This window comes from Eleutherodactylus coqui, chromosome 1 (genome assembly GCF_035609145.1).
Source record: "Eleutherodactylus coqui strain aEleCoq1 chromosome 1, aEleCoq1.hap1, whole genome shotgun sequence".
In the NCBI taxonomy this organism is placed as follows: Eukaryota; Metazoa; Chordata; class Amphibia; order Anura; family Eleutherodactylidae; genus Eleutherodactylus; species Eleutherodactylus coqui.
The window spans coordinates 515,090,806-515,116,166 of NC_089837.1; the positions used below are offsets into that span (position 1 = coordinate 515,090,806).

The 25,361-nt window shown below is 43.5% G+C and overlaps 2 protein-coding genes across 2 annotated transcripts in view; both read right to left on the reverse strand.

Moving 5' to 3' along the window:
• Positions 1-5,005, reverse strand: part of LOC136617008 (uncharacterized) — a 60,416-nt gene extending 55,411 nt beyond the window's left edge. Inside the window, exon 1 of the mRNA XM_066594226.1 lies at positions 4,869-5,005. Within this exon, the coding sequence (XP_066450323.1) occupies positions 4,869-4,949 (81 nt within the window). The 5' untranslated portion in view covers positions 4,950-5,005. The remainder of the gene's footprint in view (positions 1-4,868) is intronic.
• LOC136588589 (keratin-associated protein 10-4-like) overlaps positions 1-25,361 on the reverse strand; it is an 820,730-nt gene that overhangs the window by 255,448 nt on the left and 539,921 nt on the right. The gene's annotated exons all lie outside the window — the stretch shown is intronic.

The following is a 25,361-nucleotide window of genomic DNA, read 5'->3' on the forward strand; positions in this document are numbered from 1 at the left end:
GATTTAATACAGAAGAAGATTAATATTTATTTGTACCCTCCTACTGCTCGGACTTCTAATTTCATATATCTGGCTCATGGATTCATGGTCAAGGGTCTGTTACTAAGCATGCAGGGTCACTGAAGCCTCCCACCTATGGTGTTACATTGTGTACTGCTGACTTTTTTTCTATTTGCATTGATTTCATGGAGCAAATGCATTGTGCTGAGGCATGCGCAATTGTGCATCCATTAGAGATGAGCGAATATACTCGTTTCGAGTAATTACTCGATCGAGCACCACGAGTTTCGAGTACTTCCATACTCGGGTGAAAAGATTAGGGGGGTGCCGGGGGGAGGTGTGGCGGAGCAGGGGGTAGCAGCGGGGAACAGGGGGAGCCCTCTCTCTCTCCCCCTCCCCCCACTCCCCGCTGCAACCGCCCACTCACCCACGGCGCCCCCCGAATTTTTTTGCCCGAGTACGGAAGTACTGGAAAATCGCAGCGCTCGGGCAAAAAAGGGGCGTGGCCAAGTAGGTTCGCTCATTTCTAGCATCCATCCATCAGAAAGAACCCTAAGTGAAGGCAGCAAGCTTGACATTTTTTCAGAAGGCTGTGTGCTCTCACTTCCTTAGTGATAAGTCTATGCACACTCCCTTCTGAAGAGTCACGCTGGTGTGCAAATGCTGACTTTGCTGCAGAAATCACAGGGACAAGGGACCAGGTGAGGATGAAACAAGCTCCCGAACACCCCGTCTCCTAAACTATAAGCTCCATAATGTAGTTAATGGTGTTTATAGTTGATAACATGTCCCTTTATTAATGCCAGAATAACTCCCGGTGACAGCGAGGTATGATACTACTGTGGTGCACGTAGCGGTCATACAGGTACTGTACACGTGCACACTTTTACACAAACATTAATGCAAACGCTAGTTTTCACATGCATGCACACATAGTAACATAGTATGTAAGCCGAATGAAGACAATGTCCATCTAGTTCAGCCTGTTTATCCTCCTATGTTATTGATACAGAGGAAGGCAAAAAACCCCAAGAGGCAGGAGCCAATTAGCCCTTTTGGGGGAAAAACTCCTTCCCGACTCCCTAATGGCAATCAGACTGTTCCCTGGATCAACCCCTAATAGTTCCTACCTGCCTGTATACCTGGATTAACAATTAACCTAAGATTTATATCCTGTAATATCCTTCCGCTCTAGAAAGACATCTAGTCCCCTCTTAAACTCCTCTATGGATTTTGCCATCACCACATCCTTGGGCAGAGAGTTCCACAGTCTCATTGCTCTTACAGTAAAGAACCCTTTTCTGTGTTAGCGATGAAACCTGCTCTTTTCTAGACATAGCGGATGCCCTCTTGCTACCGTCGCAGTCCTGGGTATAAACAGATCATGGGAGTGGCTTAATCACAAAGCCCTATTTTTGGTCCAGCTGCTGTTCTTGTACTTCATGGACCCACTTTGCACATGAACTGATGGTTTATATGAAAGATGCTGCATGTTGTATTTTTTTCCATACTGCGGATGAGAATTGGACATGCAGATTGAACCGAACAAGGACAGATGTTTGTGTGCTGGCCAATGTGTGTTGTACCCCAGAATGTAGGGCATAACGTGTGTGTGTGTGTGTGTGTGTGTGTGTGTGTGTGTGTGTGTGTATGTATATGTATATGTGTATATGTATGTATATATATATATATATATATATATATATATATATATATATATATATATATATATATATATATATATAATGGTCATGAGAATCCTGCCTTACAGGTTTACTTGTACACATGCAGAAATACATTTAAATGCATACTTCTATATACCCAGAGAAACTTTTTTTTTACTCATAGCTTTATATACACACCCTGCTTTACACCTGTATTGCACTAATACATATGTGTTAGCTGCCTCATGTTGTGATAACCTCACTTAATGGCCTTCAGGTGCTGACACTGCGCCCCCTCCCCCCACACTCTTTTAAGCAAGGCTCCATAGTAGCATATGTCCTGATAATTGTGGCATCATGCAACAGGTTTGGGGCTATTTTGGGAATTTGGAACATTTGTATGCAGCTTTAATAACCTGGACTGCTGATTGGTAGATTGCCTGTCATTGCTCTCCATCAATGAAGACGCTCTCCTGCTCAGCAAGAACTGCCTTTACCATGTGCAGCTTGGAGCAGCATAGCCCTAAAGAGTTTTCGATAGTTGCCGCATCTTGTTGTGTTTTTACTCTGACCTATCCCTCTGGACACATTTAGGAGGCAGGACCCATGTTAGGGGAAGATGGAGTGCATTTGTTAGAATCTCCTCTCAGGCGACAATAGAGGGCCTGTATGTTGGTTTGAAGGTCCACTAGGAATTTCACAGATTTCCCGATTTTGCTAATCTGAGTCTGTGCTGCAAGGAATGTACTATACGGGAATTTTTGAAGTTAGTTTTGCTGGAGGCGACATTGTCATTATCTGAGATTTATTATATAAAATGTTGTACAATGTTGGTAAATTTGTTGCATCTTTTAAATGTCTAGGAGATGTTTCTCTAATTTTTATGCCTCGCATCTATTGGACTAAGATTTTGCAAAAACGTAGCAACTTCTAAAAAGTAGCAAGTGATAAATGGCCAAGCAACAAGCCACACCCATTTCCTATTCCAGTTTCTAAACCTGGTGTGCAAAGCACAAATGCCTTTTTATTTCTGGTAGAAATGACTGATACATGTATCTCACAACTGATTAGACATTGTTTTAGACCAAGATATCACTGACACAAGGTGTAGATACATAGATAAATATGGCCTCTGCATTTACACTCTGTAAGGGAGAATTGTTGATATTGGGGCACATTAATTACTGATGAGGCACCACAATTCTGCATAAGGACCAAAGTACACGAATATATGTACACATTACTGTACTTTGTGCATTCACTAATCGATTTCACCTTGGAGCGGGACATAGCCACAGGTTGATTTACATGTTTCTTAGTCCAATTAGTTTCAGATGTGTTCTTTTTCTTGTGGGATTGTGCAGCGTCTTGTGCAATTTTATTGGGTGTCACTTCCATAGGGGTTTTTGTTGTGCGAATGTAAATAAAAATAGAGCATGCTGCATGAAATCAATGGTTTATATTCTGTGTGTACTGCTCACACATATTTTACTGTCACTGACTTAAAAAAAATGTCTAGAAAATGGAACTGGGTTTGAGGTCTGTAAGGTTTTTAGACAGATTTAAAAATTGCTGATGTCAGATAAACCTTAGTTTGGTGCAATCTCACTCCAGAATCTGGGTGGCACAGAAAGTGGCTCCATATCTCTAGAAGTATGATGGAACAAATTTATCAGCATAATTGAAAAGATGACACATTTGTTGCAATGTGAACTTGAGAAGGAAAAAAGCTGCCACTAAACTGGCATAAAAATAACCCTGGTGATAAGTTTTGCCTATTTTCCTGAATGTAGACAGAATGTAGACATAATCTGGAATATAAAGTGCATCAAACTTATCCCAGTGGTGCCAGCTGTATAGTGAATATGGGACCTATTACTGGATATGTTAGGTGCTTTTCTCTTCCTTACAGCTACCTCTTGAATCACTGACTTGTCAGCAGAAATGTTAAAGACACTTTTCAACATTAGTGAGATGTTAAAAGTTTCTTTAAAAAAAAATAAACATTTTTGGGGGGCACAATTTTTAATGTTTGCACCTAATTTTTTTCCTAATCATCCCACTTTCTCTAGTAGCTCCTGTCCAAGATCCATCCCTCACCTCTCTTCTGTATTTTGTCGGGCACTCACACTCTCCTCTAGCTGCCATTTTCCTCTACAGTGAGAGTCTATTCCTGTACAAGAGACCCCCCCCCCACACACACACACACACCAATAATTGCTTCCTGTTAGTGCCAGGGAAGCGCTCATTGGACCCTTCCAGCATTATTAGCCATGTTGACATGGAGTCTAAGAAACTGTACAAAGATGCCTAAATGCAATAAACTGAGCTCCCGCCTGAATCTCTCATTTCCTCCTGTATTGTCATGTACACCCTTCACAGATATAGATAAAATTAAAATTGATAACTTTTATTAACAACTGATTAAATTAGGGCCACATAAATCATATAACAAAACGAAAACAAACGAGGACTAACAACATAAATCGTGCTAGATAACACAGTGACCGGGTGGTATGAGGGTATCAATTCACCTCTAATAGTCAGTCAGGTTAAACCCTATCCACGATATTAGGGGACTGGGTCACTGGTTTAAAGTGGCACGTCACAATACGTAAGATAGTCAGAAAGTATCGAGTTTCCAGTCTAAGGTAAAAGAATAACTTAGTTTATGATTCAGAACTGGAAACCCGCTGACTATTTTTACCTTTATACAGTAGGGATTTGTAACTGGTCAGATATATGTGTTTCACCATACAAAGGTAAGTAATTGCTCAGATGTGTTTGTATGTTTCAACGTTGACCAGATGTGTTTGTGAAGGGCGTTCCTATGACTATATAGATTCGAAATACCACTGTGATTTCTGTATTGTCATGTAACCCTCAACAGATTTACTGTACTGTTTCTACCATCCAAACAGGTTTCCTTGTGGCTCCATGTTAGCAAATTAAATGTTAAAGAGTTATATTAGAAAAGGCATCTGGTACGTTTATAAATGTTTAACTGCTCAGAAAAATGTACTTCTGCAGCAACTATCTAGTAGGTAAATACTGCAGATATTTAATATTGCATTTTCAGTTTATTCTAAGAAATGTTCTGTATTTGGATTCTCTCAACATTAAATATAGAGAAGTCTGAATTATCTACTTTAAGGCATATTTACAGTGCATAAAGTGCAAAATTTCAAATATAATTTACTTTACCAGCAAACGAGATTGTAAGACTTCAAAACAGAGCGATAGACACACAATTAGCAAGATGGTCATCATCCTATGTTGTGTCATTTCTCTAGTGATGAAGCCAGTGGTGGACGACTTGAACACAGCAAATCAGCAGGCAGAGAAAGGGAGACTGTATAATGCTATGTATTCATGGCTTATATATAATTCCCTCAACCACATAAATGTCAGAAAGATTTATAATTGCAAAAGAAAGTAAAACACCCAGAACTTAATGTTCCTCCTGGATCCGGGATCCTTTCCCATTTAGTATTTACTTTTTTCTTACTAAGTACTAGTAAGGTAGGTAAACAGAAAGATGTGAATTGCCAGACCATCGCACAGTCTGCATATTAGGAGGCCAAGTCATATAAGGTAACAGAGGAAATTACATGCAATCCATAAACCACAGCTAAATAACGTGGCCAACATGCTGCTCACCTGCCTGCTGCTCTCTTGCTCAGTGTCCTTCTTCCACTGGGATCTCAAATGCACACTATGGTTCTTGGTCTCTCCGATGGCCCGTGCACACCAATTCTTACCCTGCAAAACTCTTCCCTTATCAGACTACTTAGCATGCTTTCTCCCATTGCTCCAGTGCCTAAAGAATATCTTCTCTAGGTTCTAGAACTTTCCTAAGCTGTTTCTCATGTTAGTGTGTCCTGGTTATTTACTCATTTAGTGTTTTTGATAAGATTGATCTTTGTATTGGTCTTTGCTTAGTAACAGTATATGTTATCCCATCACTATGTGATGATAATATGGTATGGCAGTGTAAATGTGTCCTTTATATAGTACTATTGTGATACAAGGACTTATTAACTATTGTTTCTCTGTTGTCAGCCCAAAGGCTGAAGCATATTATATATTGTTATGTATCTCAATCTGCTTTGCTGTGTATCTATTCTTTTCCTATGTAATGCTACCTGCAGCCAACATTCACTGTCTAACCCAGTGCCAGGAGCAGTGGAATTCACTCTATCCCTCACTACTTTGCTCTAATATGCCTCCAAGGTAGTTATCTGAGTGTCGCGTAAGTGAATGCTGGGAGTTGTAGCTGTGATCCCCCGCCAGGTTGGACTGTGTCCTTCTCTTCCCGTATCTCCCTCTCATTTTTTCAACACGTGATTGGCATAAGTGAAAGTGAATATACACTTCATGGCTTCTTTAAGTAAGGAAAGGATAAGATGAACCAATAAGTGTTAGCCTTTACTAAGCCAGCCTACAGGATATAAAAAGCTCTGTTGTGATGTCAGAAGTTAGTCTGAGATTTGAGAACCTTCATTTTCCCCAGACTTAACATTTGTGGCAACACAGAATAAATCTTTGTTCATTTCCTACGTTCCTGGGTATCACATTGGATGTTGGATCATACATCGCTATTATTGTTAATATTAATCTTGGTATAGGACATTTTGTGCAATGACAGTATGGTAGTAATTAAACAGGTCATGATGACAATTGCAGTAGCATCATGAGTGTTATATGAGAGGAAGATTTATAATTTTAATTTGCAAAATTGAAGGCTCTCTCATGACTCTAGCTAATATCTATGCACCCAACTCTTGCCAGATTAGATTTTTGGACAGTGATGAGGACGATAAGAAGGATACAAAAAGGAGTCTCATTTTATGTGGTGACTTCAATGCTATTCTAGATGGAGGGCTAGAAGGGATGGTTCCACACTGCCTCATGGCTTCTTAAAGCTGAATTGCATGAGTCTATTTGTGTTTGAATGTGAACTACTTGTGAATATTCATTTTATTTCTCCAGGATCGACATGTTTCTGGTGGATTTTCCTACCCTTATGAGAATAAGAGAGGTATCTGTAGAAGTGGCGTCTTGGTCAGACCATGCTCCAGTGAAAATTAAAATACAGCTAGGACCCCAACTTCCTACTTACGGAAGTTGGAGGAACAATACTTTTTTTGTTGAAGATCTGAAAATTTCAAGAGAGAGTTGCTAGTGCATTGGAGTACTTTCAGATTTATGTTTTGCCAGAGTCATGTCGATTTACATTATGGAATGCACAACAGGTGGGGCTATACACAAAAGAGAAAAGACCAAACTACTTGGAAACACTTTTGTACAAAAGAGCCCATATTTTAAATTGAGGTGTTCTTTCTCTTCTCAGCAATGGAAAAGCATGCACACATGAGCAAATAAAGCATCCCGATGCGCAAATCTTTTAGAAGCACACTGCAAAGTGGTTACACGTTGGTATCGGTCCCCGGTTTGATTATCAGATTTTTTTCCAGAGACCTCAGATAGATGCTGAAGGGGCTGTGGAAAAAGAGGGACATTACTACATACTTTTTGTAGTTGCCCAAGCATCCAAACCACTTGGAAGTCTTCTTTTTCACCCTCTTGAATATGGCCCTGTGAATTGATATCTGTCCAACACCTGAATTGGCAGTTCTGTTGCTGGAGAAAGTCCCTATTAAATTTAGGAAATTGCTCTCTTCCTATGAGGAAATGGCATGCTTATAGGAACAATAAAGTTGACAATTTACAGAGGTTTAGGGGTCTTGGGTAAGCCACTTTAAATAAAATAATTCTTTCTCACATAATCTCAAGGATGGGAGTAATGTCGATGAAGACTGCTTGGTACTCTGATTTCAGAGGGCAGAGAACTCTGTTTAGGGAAGAATGCAGGATGTTTCTCAGATGCATCTTAATGTTTTAGTCTTCCTATAATACATAGACATAAAAGGAAGAATCTAATGTTAAATATGATGATTTTTGCTGCATGTAGGTTGATACTATAACATCCCCCACCCCCTTTTCTTCTCTCCTTCACTATATTACTTCCCCTTTTCAATTTTTATCTATTAAATATTGTAGGAAATAAAGCAATGTTGATTTAAAAGTTATTGACATTTATTTTTGACATATTGTAATCTCCTGGCTAGGAATTGATCAGCTTTAGATTTATTAAGTTATTTGATTGCTGTATTATTCCTTCACAACTACAGATGTGGTTGAAATCTGAAGACTGAAAGATGTTGTAATAACTGCAATCCTTGATGATCAATAAAATATTTTTGAACATTTAAAAAGGTCCTTTGCCTTTTGCCAAATTAATAATAAAATAATCTTAAACAAAAATACATATTTGGTATCGATGCATCAATAAAAGTCTGATCTATCAAAGTAATGCTTTATTTAGCCAGCATGATGAACATCATAAAAATAAAAAGTACACCAGAAATGTGCTTTTTTTTGGTCACCCTGTCTCTAAAAGAAATGCTATAAAAAGTGATTAAAAAGTCATATGTGTTCCAAAATAGTACCAACATAAACTACATGAAGTCCCTTAAAAAATGAGCCCTCACACAACTATGTCACCAGAATAATAGAAAAGCTATTGCACACAGAAGATCTCAGCTAAAAATATTTTTAAAATTAAATATCTTTGAAAAAAATACACATATAACAGCAAAAAAAAAGCTTGCTAATGTAGTAACCGTACTATCCATCAGAATAAAGTTGTAATGTTATTTTTTTGTTGCAGTTATTGCACCATAGAAACAAGACACACCAAAAGACGGCATAATTTTCATTTCTTACTAGAATTTTTAAAAAGTTTTTCAGTACATTATATTGTACATTAAATAGTACCATTTATAAATAGCATTTGTCCCACAAAAAAGCAAACCCTCATACAGCTACGTCAATGGATAAATAAAGCCTATGAACAAAAAAATAGAACTTGCCCTATTTTCCACATGTGTAGAATTAACTTTTTAAAATTCCTGCCTACTGAAAGGGATGTGACTGATTGGCTGAGCGCTCAGCCAATCACAGGCACTGCTCAGCCATTTATTGAATGACAGCTGAGTGATGCCTGTGATTGGTCACAGTACTCAGCCAATCATAGGCAGCACTCGGCCATTCATTAAATTCAATGAATGGCCGAGTGCTGCCTGTGATTGACTGAGTGCTTAACCAATCAGACACAACCCTTTTAGCAGGCGGGGATCCCCGCCTGCTGACACAGCCTCAGAGCAGTGCTGGGAGAGATTCGGCTAAACGCCTCTGAGCTTCACAGCAGCAGAGAGGTAAGTACATATTTTTTTTTTACTTTACACGTCAGGGATGATTTTCAGGGAAGGGCTTTTAAAGTCCTTCCCGAAAATCACTGCAGGGGTTGCCGACAGCCCATTGCTCAGTGGACTCCCTGTAGATAATATTTACGCACAGCGTGGATATTCCCGGTGAGCAGATGTACTATCTGTAAAGTAATGTATTAGACTGTGCTAAGGAATCAGACTAATAAACAAAACTATCACATATCTGTAGGCCTTTCCTAGTTCTCTGGCTGCCATGGTTAATCATGAGCATACTGCAGTTGTATTTTTATGGTGCTGATAGAAAGAGAGAGATCCCCCTACCATTATCTAACCACCTAGATGTCACGGTCATTAATGATCAAGGCGTTTAGAGAGATACACTTTGGGATTAGAGTTTACTCTGATACTCTCCATTACAGCAGAAGGCTAACTGTGAACACACAGAGCTCTCATAAATTTCTATCATAGAGGCCTAAGGCAAGCCAGTCTATGATGTTCATTTATTGCAGACCATGGAGGTTAAGGGGTTAAAATAGGTGATATCTTAATGTGTATCTCCAGTTCTAACATGTTCTGTGCTTTGTAAAACTTCTGCTGCAGTGAGCTGCACATGCTACATAGGTTTTGTCCCTCCAGCTGCCAACATACCACCAAAAATCAGTAGTGAAATTTTTTTCCAGTTGTTTGCAACCCAAACAACAAATTAATAATCATTCAATAGATTATATGTATCCGAGTTTGTTCCTGTACCAAGTTGAATTCGTCCTGCAGAACACAAAGCTTAGACATCTGGAACACAATAACGTTGAAAGAAGTTATGTCACTGAGAGTTTAAGATGGACTGTGCCAAACATTTCTAGGTGAAATATAATTTCAAAGTTTACAGTAAAGAAAAGTGACAGTTTTTGCCAAATTTAATGCATCATTGAACAGTGGCCCACTGATCGCAGGCAGGCAGTGCAGCCCACTAGTAATTGCAGTCCAGACTTGGACAATAACACTTGACAACTTGATAACATTAGTACCCAGAAGAGGATGTCAAGTACTCTTCTGACAAATGGCTGGGCCACAGTCAGGCACATTGCAGCAAGATGCAATGTTGCTTCCTTAACTAATGTGTTTGAATGCACAGCTCAGTATTTCTTAGCCTGGATGTGCTATAATAACAGATGACCAGTACAAGCACCACTGACATCTAAGGGTGGCATTACATGGCTGTTAAAACTAAAATGCATGCGTTACCTTAACGAGAGGTAAGAATGAACCATTGAAAACAACAGGTTCTATTCTCTGCATATTGCACATGCAAATTTTAAGTGTGCAAATTTGTTCACACACCTATCCGTGTGTAGCCACTTTAAGAGAAAGAATAAAGTGAGATTCAACTGAGCAAAAGAACACACAAATTTGATTAATGAGCAGTAAAAATACCCTCATGTGTGCTGACAAATCCAGATTTCTGTTGTCATATTGATGTGGGGGTCAGAATATGGCACAAGCACAGTGAATTGATGAAGATTCTGTATCAGCTATTCAGTGCACATCAGTGCCTGCAACTAATTTGAGGCCACAGCAAGAAGTTGTCTTTTCCACATGGACCAACATTCATTCAGAACAATTTCAACACCTAATGAAATCCATGCCACGCCAACTTCCTTTGGTTTTAAACAACCAAAGACCTACAACGAGCTAGTAGATGGACATCTCTGTGGTGCCCATTCCATGTATATAGCTTCCTCAATCAAATAAACTACAGATGAAGATTTTTGAACCTCATTGAATAAAGAAAGAAAAAGGCCTCAAGTGTAATGTTACATCCTGGATCCGGGTTCCTTTTTCATTTTATGTTTATTTTCTAATAAACGGCAGACAGATTTATGAACGTCAATGAATGAAGAAAGAAAAAGGCCTCCAGCATAATGTTACATCCTGGATCCGGGTTTATTATCCATTTATATTTATTTTTGACTACATATGTGCTGGATAAATAGGAACAAATAATGCTTTAGGGAGAATGACATCATAACACAGGTGCTCATTTTATTCTGCTATGCTACTATGCTACACTATGCTACTATTGGGTACTATTGATCAATTAATGCTATGAACCCCAATACAATAAATGCCGCCATCTACCCCCAATAAAATGTACACCTTCACACACTATGTCTTATATTGCCATTGTACTGGAAAGCAGGTACTATTTACAATTCTGTTATGATTAGTTCATTGTGGCTTTATCCTTCTGAGCACAAGGGTCGGGCAATTCTTCTGTCAGTGAGTGCATGAGGATCCACTCTCCCACTTATTTTCTTAAGGGCTAAGTCTGGAGGAAGCACTTGTGTTGCTCTGATTTTCACACTTCCCCAAACATCCCAGAAGTCACAGTAGCCTTTAGAGTTATTCAATGCAAAAGAGTTTCAGCTCGAAATGAAAAAGCACTGAAGAATGTTGGCGAAGGCTTGTTTTCATTTATTGTACACCTCTTTTGCATCTTCAGTCTATAGGATTGGAACCTTTCCATATCCAAACTAATATTGGAGCATTGAATGAAAAGTGGGGCATGAATATGAGGTAAAAATGTGCAAATCCTAAAAAGTGTTGCATGGTTGTCACACTCTGTGGTTTAAGACAATTTAGCACTGGCAATAATTTCTCTGGACCTCTACTGTGTCCACACTTATTTACATAATCCATAAAAACTGGACAGCATGAAGAGGCATTTTTCTAGTTTGGTATATAAGCCATTTTGATGTAGATGCTGTAGAACGGTTTTGAGATGCTTGCAATAAGTAGTGTTAGCCAGAGAGAATGATGAGTATGTCACTTGGGCAAACTACTGCAAAAAAGTAAAGCAGATTTCTGCACATGCCTTAAAAATGTATTGAACATTGACTGGTGCATTGTAGAGACTAAAAGGTATAATTAAATATTCATACTGAACATTATTGGTTTAAAGTAGCCTTCCATTCTTCTCTTTCCCAAACTTTAATCCGGTTATGTGCCACAACGGTCCAACTTGCTGAATAGCTTTGCTTCGTGAATTCTGTTGAACAGCTCAGAAATCAAAGACAATATTTGATTGAAAAAGTGGAATTTCATGTCATATATTCTCTTGAAATTCTGTGGATGCCTACTATCCATTTTAATCCCAGTCTAGGCCTGTGAAGAAAATTTTTGAGTGAAGCCTTGATCTATTTTTTTAAGGTATGCAGATATGACCTTACTCCCTATGAAAATAGGAAATACAGCTATTTCCATCGATGAAATGTCCTGTGAAGTAGATAATTCGGGCAATCATATGGTCTGTGGAGTGTTTGATATTCTGTATTGCATTCTGTGTTTGGGCATGCACCATTTAATGCACTAACAGGTAACATTAATTAAATTGGTTGCTTCTAGAGATGAGCGAGCACCAAAATACTCGGGTGCTCGTTGCTCGAGTCGAACTTTTCGCGATGCTCGAGAGTTCGTTTCGAGTAACGAACCGCATTGAAGTCAATGGGCGACTCGAGCATTTTTGTATAAGACCCATGCTCTGCTAAGGTTTTCATTTGGGAAAATTTGGAAAACCCAAGAAAGTGATGGAAACGACACAGAAACGAATAGGGCAGGCGAGGGGCAACATGCAGGGCTGCATCTCAGGTTCCCAGGTCCCACTATTAAGCCACAATAGCAGCAAGAGTGCCCCCCCCCCCAACAATTTTTACTTCGGACAAACCCTCATTAGCAAGGCACACGTTAGCTAAGCACCACACTACCTCCAACCAAGCACAATCACTGCCTGCGGGACACACCGCTGCCTCTTCTCCTGGGTTACATGCTACCCAATCCCCCCCCCCCCCCGCACGACCCTGCATCCGCAGTGCACACAAAAGTGTCCCTGCGCAGCCTTCAGCTGCCCTCATACCACATGCTCACTTCATAGCCTCATGTCTATTTATAAGTGCATCTGCGATGAGGAGGAACCAAATGCATACACTGCAGAGGGTTGGCAGGGCCAGGTAGCGACCCTCTTTAAAAGGGGCGGGACGATAGCCCACAATGCAGTTGAGAATTAATGAGAAATTGATGTTCGATCTTCATTCCAATAAAGTGCCAACCTCCGTCAGGAGCTGCAAACGTAGGCATGAATTACATAGCTATGGGGAATCCATGTGCCCACACAGTATTCATTCTGTCTAGGTGTCAGATAGCTCAATCGACACCGCAAGGGGAGAGCCATCTGCACTCTGCCCCCTACCCAAGTCAGTCAGTGTCTTTGTGCCAGACAGGTCAAACACTGCGATGGGAAGTCTGTGTGCACCAACAGCATAGGTGGGTCCAACGCAATCCAAGACATGAACAATAAAGAAATCAGAGTGGCCCAACATGGCAGACTTACACTGCGCCGACGACATAGGCCTCAGGCCACAGCTTCAGCAATCGTAGGCATGAAGCGGACTTCAATGCTAGTACACCTGTGAAGGTCTCATTAAATCACTTACGTTTTCTTTCACCGCTCCAAAGACTGGATTAGCCAGGAAAAAGTTCCACAGGTCCAACCTGGCGCTGTTGAAGTTCCCCTGGGACATAGGCCTCGGCCAACAGCTTCAGCAATCGTAGGCAGGAAGCGGACTTCGATGCTAGTACACCTGTGAAGGTCTCATTAATGCAGTTATGCTCCTCTCCTGTGGCCCAAACGAGTTTCTCAGATAACTGTGGTAACACAAGAGAAAATAAATGATGCGCAATGCTGACCCCCTGACCCCAAACAGGAGGAGGAGGTGGCCTTACAAGGCCAAGAAACCATGACCAGGACCCGCTGTAGCCTGTGCTGAAAGGATGTGAGCGGGCCCTTGGCCAGGCTTGGTCCCAGCAAATACCTTGTGAGACCCAAGGTGCTGCGACTGACATAGCAATGGGCAGTCCATGTGGCCACACAGTATTCATTCTGTCTAGGTGTCGAATAGCTCTAGTGACACTGCAAGGGGAAAAGCATCTGCACTATGCACCCTACCCAAGTCAGTCAGTCAGTCACTTTGTGCAGGACAGGGAAATCACCGCTTTGGGAAGTCTGTGTGCACCCACAGCATAGGCGAGTCGAAGGAACCCAAAGACAGCATTAAATATGAAGGAATCAGACTGCCCAAACATGGCAGACTTAAAGTGCACTGAGGCCACAGGCCTCTGCCCACACCCTTACCAATCACGGGCATAGAGCGGACTTCGATGCTAGTACAGCAGTGAACTACTCATTAATGCAGTTTCGCTCCTCTCCTTTGGCCCAAACGAGTTTCTCAGATAACTGTGGTAACACGAGAGAAAATTCATGATACGCATTACTGATCCCCTGACCTCAATCAGGAGGAGGAGGAGGCCTTACAAGGCCAAGAAACCATGACCAGGGGCCGCTGTAGCCTGTGTGGGAAGGATGTGAGCGGGCGCTTGGCCAGGCTCGGTCCAAGCAAACACCTTGTGAGAGCCAAGGTGCTGCGACTGACATAGAAATGGGAAGTCCATGTGTCCACACTGTATTCATTCTGTCTAGGTGTCAGATAGCTCTATCCACACCACAAGGGGAAAGGCATCTGCACTATGCACCCTACCCAGGTCAGTCAGTGACTTTGTGCCGGACAGGTAAATTACCGCTATGGGAAGTCTTTGTGTACCCACAGCGTAGGCGAGTCGAAGGAACCCAAAGACAGTAATAAACATGAAGAAATGATAGTGCCTAAGCATGCCAGACTTTCACTGTGCCAAGTACATAGGCCTCTGCACGAACCCTCAGCAATCGTGGACATAGAGCAGACTCCGATGCTAGTACAGCTGTGAAGGTCTCAACAATGCAGTAACGCTCCGCTTCTTTGGCCCAAACCAGTATCTCAGATAACTGTGGAAACACGGGAGAAAATACATAATGCCAGTGCTGATCCCATGACCCCAAGCAGGAGGAGGAGGTGGCACTACAAGCCCAATACACCATGACCAGGACCTGCTATAAGCCTAAGTGCAATAGTGATGGAATAAAACTCCCACTAGACACCCAGTGAAATTTAAACTGTCAAAGGTAGCCCAACTGAGGAGCTTTTTGTTGTTTTTGGTCAAAGAATACAGGCTATATAGTGTGTATATCACTTTCCCTCTATCAGTTGCTGTGGCCGTATGCTGTGCGTCTCTAATTCACTGCAGACACAGCCCGGTGTAAATAATCTTGGAATTATGTGCGTAGACTTTGTTGCTGAGAGCGTTATAGTAAGGCAAACTCCAGGCAGAAAAAAATAGTCACGAAGGCCGCAAACAGGCCTAACTGTGCAATAGTGATGGACTTAAACTCCCACCAGACACCCAGGAAAATTTAAACGGTCAAAGGTAGCCCAACCAAGGACCTTTTTTTAAAAAAAAAAGAATACAGGCTGTATACTGTGTATATCACATTCCCTCTATAAGCGGCTGTGTTGGCCATACGCTGTGCGTCTCTAATTCACTGCAGACACAGCTCAGTGTAAATAATCTTGGAATTATGTGCGTAGACTTTGATGCTGAGAGCGTTATAGTAAGGCAAACTCCAGGCAGAAAAAAATAGTCAGGAAGGCCGCAAACAAGCCTAAATGCAATAGTGATGGACTAAAACTCTCACCAGACACCCAGTAAAATTTAATCAGTCAAAGGTAACCCAACTGAGGAGCTTTTTATTTTTTTGTCAAAGAATACAGGCTATATAGTGTGTATATCACTTTCCCTCTATCAGTCGCTGTGGCCGTATGCTGTGCGTCTCTAATTCACTGCAGACACAGCCCGGTGTAAATAATCTTGGAATTATGTGCGTAGACTTTGTCGCTGAGAGCAGTCTAGTAAGGCAAACTCCAGGCAGAAAAAAATGTCAGGAAGGCCGCAAACAGGCCTAAGTGCAATAGTGATGGACTACAACTCCCATCAGACAACCTGTAAAATGCACACGGTCACAGGTAGCCGTAAGGAGCTTTTATTTAAAAATGTTTGTGAAAAAGAATATCAGCTATATAGCGTGTGTATGACTTTCCCTCTATCAGGGGCCGTCGCTGTACGCTGTGCGTGAAGTTGACGGCAGACACAGAGCAGTGTGAAAAATTTTGGAATTATTGGCGTACAGTTGGAGGCTGACAGCGGTTATGTAACGCTAACTGCAGCCAGAAAAAAATTATAAGAAAGGCTGCAAACAGGCCTAGCTGTGCAATAGTGATGGACTACAACTCCCCTCAGACAACCTGTAAAATGCACACAGTCACAGGTAGCCCTAAGAAGGACGGTTGGGGCACTTGTACACAGGATCCTACACTACCACTCTCCCTATCTCAGCAATGCTGTCCCTATACTATGTAGTATAGACTGCAGCCTGAGAACGCTATAACTGTAATGGGGCTGCATGCCCGATATACAAAAAAAAAATAGCAAAACTGCTCCCAGCAGCCACAACAGTAATGCACATGGTCAGATGTGGCCCTAAGAAGGACCATTTGGGTTCTTGTACACAAGATCCTACACTAACACTTTCCCTATAGCAGCACCAGCACTGTCCCTGATCTCTCCCAGTGTGTGACTGTGGCGAGCCGCGGGCGGCCCCACTTTAAAGACTCGGGGGTCACTTGATCTCGCCAGCCACTCGCTGCAGGGGGGTGGGATAGGGCTGGAACGTCACAGGAGGAAGTTGTAGTGCCTTCCCTGCATTTCTATTGGCCTGAAAATGGCGCAAAACTTTCAGGGAAGGAAATGTAATTGACTCAAACATCGCGTGGTGCTTGCCTTGAGTAACGAGCATCTCGAGTACCCTAATACTCGAACGAGCATCGAGCTCGGACGAGTACGCTCGCTCACCCTAGTCATTAGCCTTTTTTTTAGTCCCACCAAGCTAGGGATATCACAATTAGAGATGAGCAAGCACCAAAATGCTCGGGTGCTCGTTGCTCGAGTCGAACTTTTCGTAATGCTCGAGAGCTCGTTTCAAGTAAGGAAATGACGTCATTGGGGGACTCGAGCATTTTTGTATGGGACCGATGCTCCGTATAGCTGATGACTTGTCAAACACCAGAAAACATCAGAAAATCATGGAAACACCACAGAAACGGAGAGGGAAGGGCAGGGGCAGCATGCATGGCTGCATCTAAGGCTTCCAGGTCCCACTATTAAGCCAAAATGGGGGCAAGAGTCTGGTGGTCACCCCCCTAACAATTTACTTCAGACAAACCCTCATTAGCAAGGCACACGTGCTGGCACATCTTAGCCAAGCACCACACTACGTGCAACCAAGGACAATCACTGCCTGCTGGTGACATCGCTGCCTCTTCTCCTGGGTTACATGCTGGCATTGCTGTCCAACTCCCCACATGACCATGCGTCCACAGCAAACACAAAAGTTTCCCTGTGCAACATTCAGCTGCTTTCATGCCACACACTCGATTCATAGCTACACCACCCTCATGTCTATTTATAAGTGCGTCTGCGATGAGGAGGAACCGGAGGCACAGACTGCAGAGGGTTGGCAGGGCCAGGCAGTGACCCTCTTTGAAAGTGTGGGCGATAGCCCACAATGCTGTTGAGAATTGATAATATATTGACATATGATCATCATTCCAATCCCGTGCCACCTCCGTCACAAAATTGTGGGCATAAAGGGGACTCAGGTGCCAGCACTTTTAAACATCTCTACAATGCAGCAGCACATACTAACACCAAAGATTGTTTTGCAGTAGGAGGTATCGCAAAACTAAACACGATAGGTATACAGCGACTGTGTGAAAGGCTTATGAAATCACTAACGCTTCCTGTGAATGCTCTAATCCTGTGTCTCGGATAACTGTAGTAATTTGTAGCACTAGAAATAATACATGCAGATCCCAAGACCCCAAGCAGAAGGAGGAGGTGGCATAATAAGCCCGAGAAACCATGACCGAGGTAGGACCCGCAATAGTCTGTGTGGGAAGCACGTGAGCGGGCCCAGGGTCAGGCTCGGTCGCAACCGCCACCTTGTGTGACCCAAGGTGCCGCGAGTTACATAGCAATGGGAAATCCATGTGTCCACACACTTCATTCTATGTAGGTGTCAGTTAGCTCAACACCGCAAGGGGAAGTCTTTGAGTTCCTTGGGCTCGCCTATGCTGTCAGTGCACAAAGATGGTATTACACAGGAAGAAATCAGAGTGCCCAAACATGGGAGAGTTTTTCACCCCGCCAAGGACCTTGGCCTCGGCCCACATTTCTGCCCTAGTCAGTGTATTTGTGCCAGATAGGTAAAACACCGCAATGGGAAGTCTTTGTGCACCCACAGTATAGGCAGACCCCTGTAACATTTCTGTAGCAAGAGTATAGGCGAACCCCTGAAACATTGGAGTACCATGAGTGTAGGCGAAGGCCGGAAAAATTGGTGTACAAAGAGTATAAGTGTACCACTGAAAAATTGCTCAACCCAGGGCAGGTGAAACCCAGAAACATTTAAATGTTTACTTAATTTGCAACAGAACCTGGAGGCAGCCCTGTGCAAATAAATTGGTTTCTATTAAAGTATCAATACTTTTGAAACTTTGGAAAATTGTAAAAAAATTATAAGCAGATCCCATTGGGCCACAGAAAAATTGGCAGTTCAGCGTGATGACATGCTATTTTAGGAGGAGGAGTAGTAGGAAGAGGAGTAATAATATCCAAGAGTGATTGACAAAGCTAATTCCCCCTTTTTTTCAAGTGATAGATAATGCTTTTTTCTCCGGTCACAGAAAAAAGAATCATTAGGTTCCACTGCTCTCCGCCAGTGGAGAAGAGAAGTCTGGGGAAATCCAGCCTTCGTTCATCTTTGTGAGTGTAAGCATGTCGGCAGTGGCAGTTGACAGTCGGGTATGCTTATATGTGGTGATTCCCCCAGCTGCACTAAACACCCTCTCTGACAAGACACTAGCGGCCGGGCAAGCCAGAACCTCCAGGGCGTACAGCGCAAGTTCGTGCCATGTGTCCAGCTTTGACACCCAATAATTGTATAAAGCAGAGGCATCACGGAGGACGGTGGTACGATCGGCTACGTACACCCTCACCATCTTTTTACAGTGCTCTCTCCGACTCAGCCTTGACTGGGAAGTGGTGACACATTGGTGGGGAGCCAAAAAGCTGGCCAAGGCCTTAGAGAGTGTTCCCCTGCCTGTGCTGGACATGCTGCCTGACCATCTCCCCTGCTAGTTGGCCCTCGGAACTGCGTCTTCTGCCACTAGCGCTGTCAGATGGGAAGCTTAGCATCACATTTTTCATCAGGGCCCTGTGGTATTGCATCACTCTTGTACCCCTTTCCTCTTCGGTAATGAGAGTGGAAAGGTTCTTATACCGTGGGTCAAGAAGGGTGTACACCCAGTAATCCGTGTTGGCCAGAATGCATCTAACGCGAGGGTCACGGAAAAGGCAGCCTAACATGAAGTCAGCCATGTGTGCCATGGTACCAGTACGCAACACATCGCTGTCCTCACTAGGAAGATGACTTTCAGGATCCTCCTCCTCCTCTACAGCCCATACACGCTGAACAGATGAGAGACAAGCAGCATGGGTACCCTCTGCAGTGTTGCCAGCTGTCTCTTCCCCCTCCTCCTTCTCTTCTTCCTCCTCCCCTCCTTCAAAACGCGCTGAGATATAGACATGAGGGTGGTCTGGCTATCAAGCGACATACTGTCATCCCCCGTCTCCTGTTCCAACTGCAAAGCGTCGGCTTTTATGCTTTGCAGCAAACTTCTCAGCAGGCAAAGCAGCGGGATGGTAACGCTAATGATTGTCGCATCGCCGCTCACCATCTGGGTTGACTCCTCAAAGTTTCTGAGGACCTGGCAGATATCTGCCATCCATGCCCACTCCTCAGTAAAGAATTGCGTAGCCTGACTACTACGCTGCCCATGTTGCAGCTGGTATTCCACTATTGCTCTACGCTGCTCGCACAGCCTGGCCAACATGTGCAGCATAGAATTCCAGCATGTGGACACGTCACAGAGCAGTCAGTGCTCTGGCAGTGGAAACCAATGTTTCAGGGTCCTCAGTGTAGCAGGGTCCATGGTGGACTTGCGGAAATGTGCGCAGACGCAGCACACCTTGCCAGGCAGGTCAGACAAGTGGGGGTAGTTTTTCAGAAACCGCTGAACCACCAGATTGAAGACGTGGGCCAGGCATGGCACGTGTGTGAGCCGCCACCAGGTTACGGCTATTGTCACACATGACCATGCCTGGTTGGAGGCTTAGCAACGAAAGCCAGAGGTCGGTCTGCTCTGTCAGACCCTGCAACAGCTCGAGGGCCGTGTACCTTTTGTCACCTAAGCTGATTAGTTTCAGCACGGTTTGCTGACGCTTGCCAACCGTTGTGCTGCGCCGCCGCGCGATACAGACTGCTGGCAACGTGCTCACACTTCTTAATTGAGAGATAGAGGTGGCGGAGGAGGAAGAGGGGAAGCGTTTGGAGGAGGTGGCATAAAACGCTGCAGATACCAGCACCGAGGTAGGACCCGCTATTCTGAGTGTGGGTAAGACATGAGCAGTTCCAGACTCTGACTCGTTCTCAGCCTCCACCTAATTCACCCAATGTGCTGTCAGGGAGATATAGTGGCCCTGCCCGCCAGTACGTGTCCACGTGTCCGCGGTTAAGTGGACCTTCCCAGTAACCGCGTTGGTGTGGGCATGATTTATGTTGCGGGAGACGGTCTGGTGTAGGGCTGGGACGGCACACCGGGAAACATAGTGGCGACTGGAGACCGAGTAGCGCGGGACCGCTGCAACTATCATGTTTTTGAAAACCTCTGTTTTCACAAGCCTGTATGGCAGCATCTCCAGGCTGATTAATTTGGCAATGTGCACATTTAAAGCTTGTGCGTGCGGGTGGGTGGCAGCGTATTTGCGCTTTCGCTCCAACACTTGTGTTAGCGACAGCTGGATGCTGTGCTGAGAGACATTGCTGGATGGACCGTGGAGGTGTGGGTGCAGGCAGGGAGGTGCTTGTGCCTGTTTCCCGGGATCTGTGTGGCAGGTTGGAGCATAGGGGAAGAGGCAGTCGTGTGACCCGAGGGCGGTGAATGGCCTTCGTCCCACCTTGTGGGGTGCTTGGCCATCAAATGCCTGCACATGCTGGTGGTGGTGAGGCTGGTAGTGGTGGCTCCCCGGTTGATCTTGATGCTGCACAGGTTGCACACCACTGTTCGTCGGTTGTCCGCGCTCTCACTAAAAAACATCCACACCTTTGAACACCTAGCCCTCTGCACGGAGGCTTGCCGTGAGGTGGTGCTTTGGGAAACAGTTGGGGGATTCTTTGCTCTGGCCCTGCCTCTACCCCTGGCCACCCCACTGCCTTTTCCAACCTGTCCTGCTGCGGCACTTGCCTCCCCCTCTGAATCCCTGTCCTCAGTAGGCTTAGCAAACCTGATGGGGTCAGTCACCTCATCGTCCAGCGGCTCTTCCTCCGAATCCTCTGTGCGCTCCTCCCTCGGACTTACTGCCCTTACTACTACCTCACTGACAGACAACTGTGTCTCATCATCATCCTCCTCCTCACGCACAAAAAGCTCTTGAGACAGTTGCCGGATGTCCCCAGCCTCATCACCCGGACTCCGGGAACTTTCCAAAGGTTGGGCATCGGTCACAACAAACTCCTCAGGTGAGAGAGGAACCATTTTTTCTCACTCATGACAGGGACCCAAGAACAGTTCCTGGGAGTCTGCCTGCTCAGAATAAGTTATTTTCATGGAGTGAGGAGGCTGGGAGGAAGGAGGAGCAGCAGCCAAAGGATTCAAAGTTGCAGTCCATAGGCCGGGAGTAGTGGACTGCGTAGAAGACTGGGTGGTCGATACATTACTGGACGCATTTTCTGCCATCCACGACAGGACCTGCTCATGCTGCTCTGTTCGTAATAAAGGTCTACCACGCGGACCCATAAATTGTGATATGAAGCTGGGGAGCCCAGAAACTTGCCTCTCTCCTAATCCCGCAGCAGCCAGCTGTGATTCACCATGACCAGGAACTCGGCTTGTGCCCACACCCTCACTTGGACGTCAGTGTCCATATCCTCGACCCTTAGCCCTACTCCTCATCATGGCGGATTATGAATAGAGCAGGGCCCAAATAAATTACCCCACTGTACAGCACTGACAACTGTGGTTAATTCACCGCACACAGAGACTTGTAGATAGTGGAGGCTCTATGCTGTGGCTTGAAAAAATTAACTCGCTGTCTTGCGCTGATACCTAGTGGTAATTTACTGCTTGCAGAGACATGTAGATATTAGAGGCTGTGTGGAGTGGGAGAAGACTCTAAAGTCAGTGGATAGTGCTGGTAACTGCAGCTATCTCAACGCCATCAAGGGAAAGGGTTTTGTGAGACGCTCTGCACAGCGGCAGAGCTGAAATACTTTGCAGTGGCTTAGGTAATATTACAGTACTGTTTAGCGGTGAGACCTCTGTCTAATGCACTGCATACACAGAACGGTATAAATGAAGTCGTTTGCAGTAGGCTAGGAAATGTTTGAGTGCAGTTTAATGGTGAGAGTTGGTTTTGCGGCACTGCAGCCTGAGAACGCTGTTACTGACAGGCTGGGAACAGGCCTAGGCCCTAAATGCGTAATACAAAAATTGATACACTACAACTCCCAGCAAGCCACAAGTATAATGCACAGGATCAGATGTAGCCCTAAGAAGGAGCTTTGGGCTTTTTGCACGGAGGACTTTGAGGACTGTATAGTGTATAAATTTCCCTATAGAAGTGGCTGTGTCCCTACACTCTGTGTCTAATGCACTGCAGACACAGAACGGTATGAATGAAGTTGTTCGAAGTAGGCTAGGAAATATTTGAATGCAGTTCCACGGTGAGAGCTGGTTGTACGGCACTGCAGGATGAGAATGCTATTACTGAAAGGCTAGGAACAGGCCTAGATGCGTAATACAAAAATTGATGCAGTACAACTCCCAGCAAGCCACAAGTATAATGCACACGGTCAGATGTGGCCCTAAGAAGGACCGTTGGGGTTCTTGAATACTGGATCCTACTCTAACACTTTCTCTATATCAGCAGCAGCACTTTCCCTAACTTCTGCCAGCGTGTGTCTGAGGCGAGCGGCGGGTGGGACCACTTTAAGTACTCTGCGGTCAACTGATCTCGCCAGTCACTCACTGCAGGGGGGTGGGATAGAGCTGGCACGTCCCAGCAGGAAGTGGTAATGCCTTCCCCCCCATATCTATCGGCTAGAAAATGGTGCTAAACATGCGGGAAAGGAAATGGAATTGACTTGAGTACCGTGTGGTGTTCGACTCAAGTAACGAGCACCTCGAGTACCCTAATGCTCGAACGAGCATGAAGCTCGGACGAGTGTGCTCGCTCATCTCTAATCACAATCATTTCCTTGATTATTTGGATAATGCTTTGGTATACTCAGTATAGCAAATAATTATTCCCGGTGAGTCTGAAATTGTAAAGCAATCTATTAGGCTGTGCTAAAGGCTCATCCTATAAGTTATAAAGCTATCACATGCCTGGACTCCTTTCCTATGTCTAAAACTGTGTTTGGTAGCGCTTCCTCATGCATTGGGGCCTGGCGACTGAGGTCCCCCTTTTTAATACTATGTCACAATTCACTTTTGGTTGTTAGCCATATCTAGGCCTAATTCTTTTACCTATGGCCCCTAATAGGTCAAAAATAGCTAACCCCTTAATGTATACCTCCAGTTCTAACATGTTCTGTGCTTTGCAGAAAATGTGCTGCAGTGAGCTGCGCATGATACATAGTCTTTTTTTCCCACCACAACTGCCAATGTACTGCCAAAATTCAGTATTGAAATTGCCTTTTTTTCATTGCAGGCCAAGCAACAAATTAATAAAAGTCACTCAATATATTAAATGTAGACAACATTTGTTCCTTTAACAACTAGAACTTGTCCTGCAAAATGCAAGCTGCCATATCACTGCGTGGATGAAAGCAAAGCTTTGATACCTGGAACACAATAATGCTAAAATTAGTTATGTCACTAAGAGTTTAAAAAGAACTTAAGATGACTGAGGTCTGTGCCAAACATTTTACATAAAACATTATGTCAAAATCTACAATGAAAAAAGTGTCAGTTTTGGGAGAGTTTTTTCAAATGTAGTGTGTCATTGGGCAGTGGTCCACTGATCCCAGGCAGCCAGCACTGCCCAGTAGTAATTGCCAGTTCAAACGTGGATGAAGAACAACTCAACATAAGTAACTGTCCAGAAGAGTATGTCAAGAATTATTCTAACAAACAGCAGGTGCACAATCAGGCAAATTGCAGCTAGATGCAATGCTGGTACTTCCACTATTACGTCTGAATGTACTGCTCAGTGTTTATTAGCCTAGATGTTATATAATAGCAGATGACAAGTTCCAGAACCACTGGTGTCAAAGGGAAACAAAAGATTGAGACTCCCCTGTACAAAAGAACATAAAAAGTGTATCACTGTGTATTAGAAAAACCTCACCTGGCCAGACAAATCCATATTTATGTTGCCCCAAATAAATGTATTAGAATTTGGAAAGAGATGCATAAATTGATTAAGCCTTTGTGTTAGCTATTCAGTGCATATCAGTGCCTGCATCACATTCGATGCAACTGCAAGACGCTGTATTTTCACATGGGCCAACATTCTTGCAGTGCAATTTCAACACCTAGTAAAATCTATGTAATGTCAAATTTAATTGGTTCTGAACATTAAAAGAGCTTTAACAAACTATTAGATGGAGGTCTCTGGCATGGCTATTCCATACATATATTAACCTCCAACAAAATAAAATATAGATAAAGATTTATGAACCTCAATGAATGAAGAAAGAAAAAGAGGTTGAGCATAATTTTGCGTCCAGGATTTGGGTTCCTTTTCTATGTTATTTTTTTAAGTACATGAATCCTGGTTAAACAGGAACATGTGAAGTCTCAGGCAGAAGTGAAGTTATATCACAAGTGCTCATTTTGTTCTGTCATGCACAGTACAACTAATATTACAATTTAGGGCTCAATTACACTATATAACACACTTTTTGTCCTTGGCAATATAGAAAAGAAAAACATCCTTTCTGCACTCTTATGGAACTACCTCGCTTCCCGGAGCAAAAATGTTTGCTAGTCTAATCCAAAATTGAATAATATTTAGTTATATAAAATCCATAGAAGCCAACGAGCTTCTTTCCTAAAAGGCAAAAAACAAAATAACAAATGTTACAATACTCTGGTATCATGCAAGGCGTTTCGGCATAACATACGCCTTCATGAAGCATAAATTCAAATTTACAAATACCACTTTAACTAGCCATCTTTACATACCATGTGTTCTTTTGTAAGAGAATCGCCCTCTTCATCCCAGCAGGTGAGTTAAATTTATGGTATATTCACTTTCGACTCTATATTCTGTGCAAGGCACTCTATTGTAAATTTGTTTC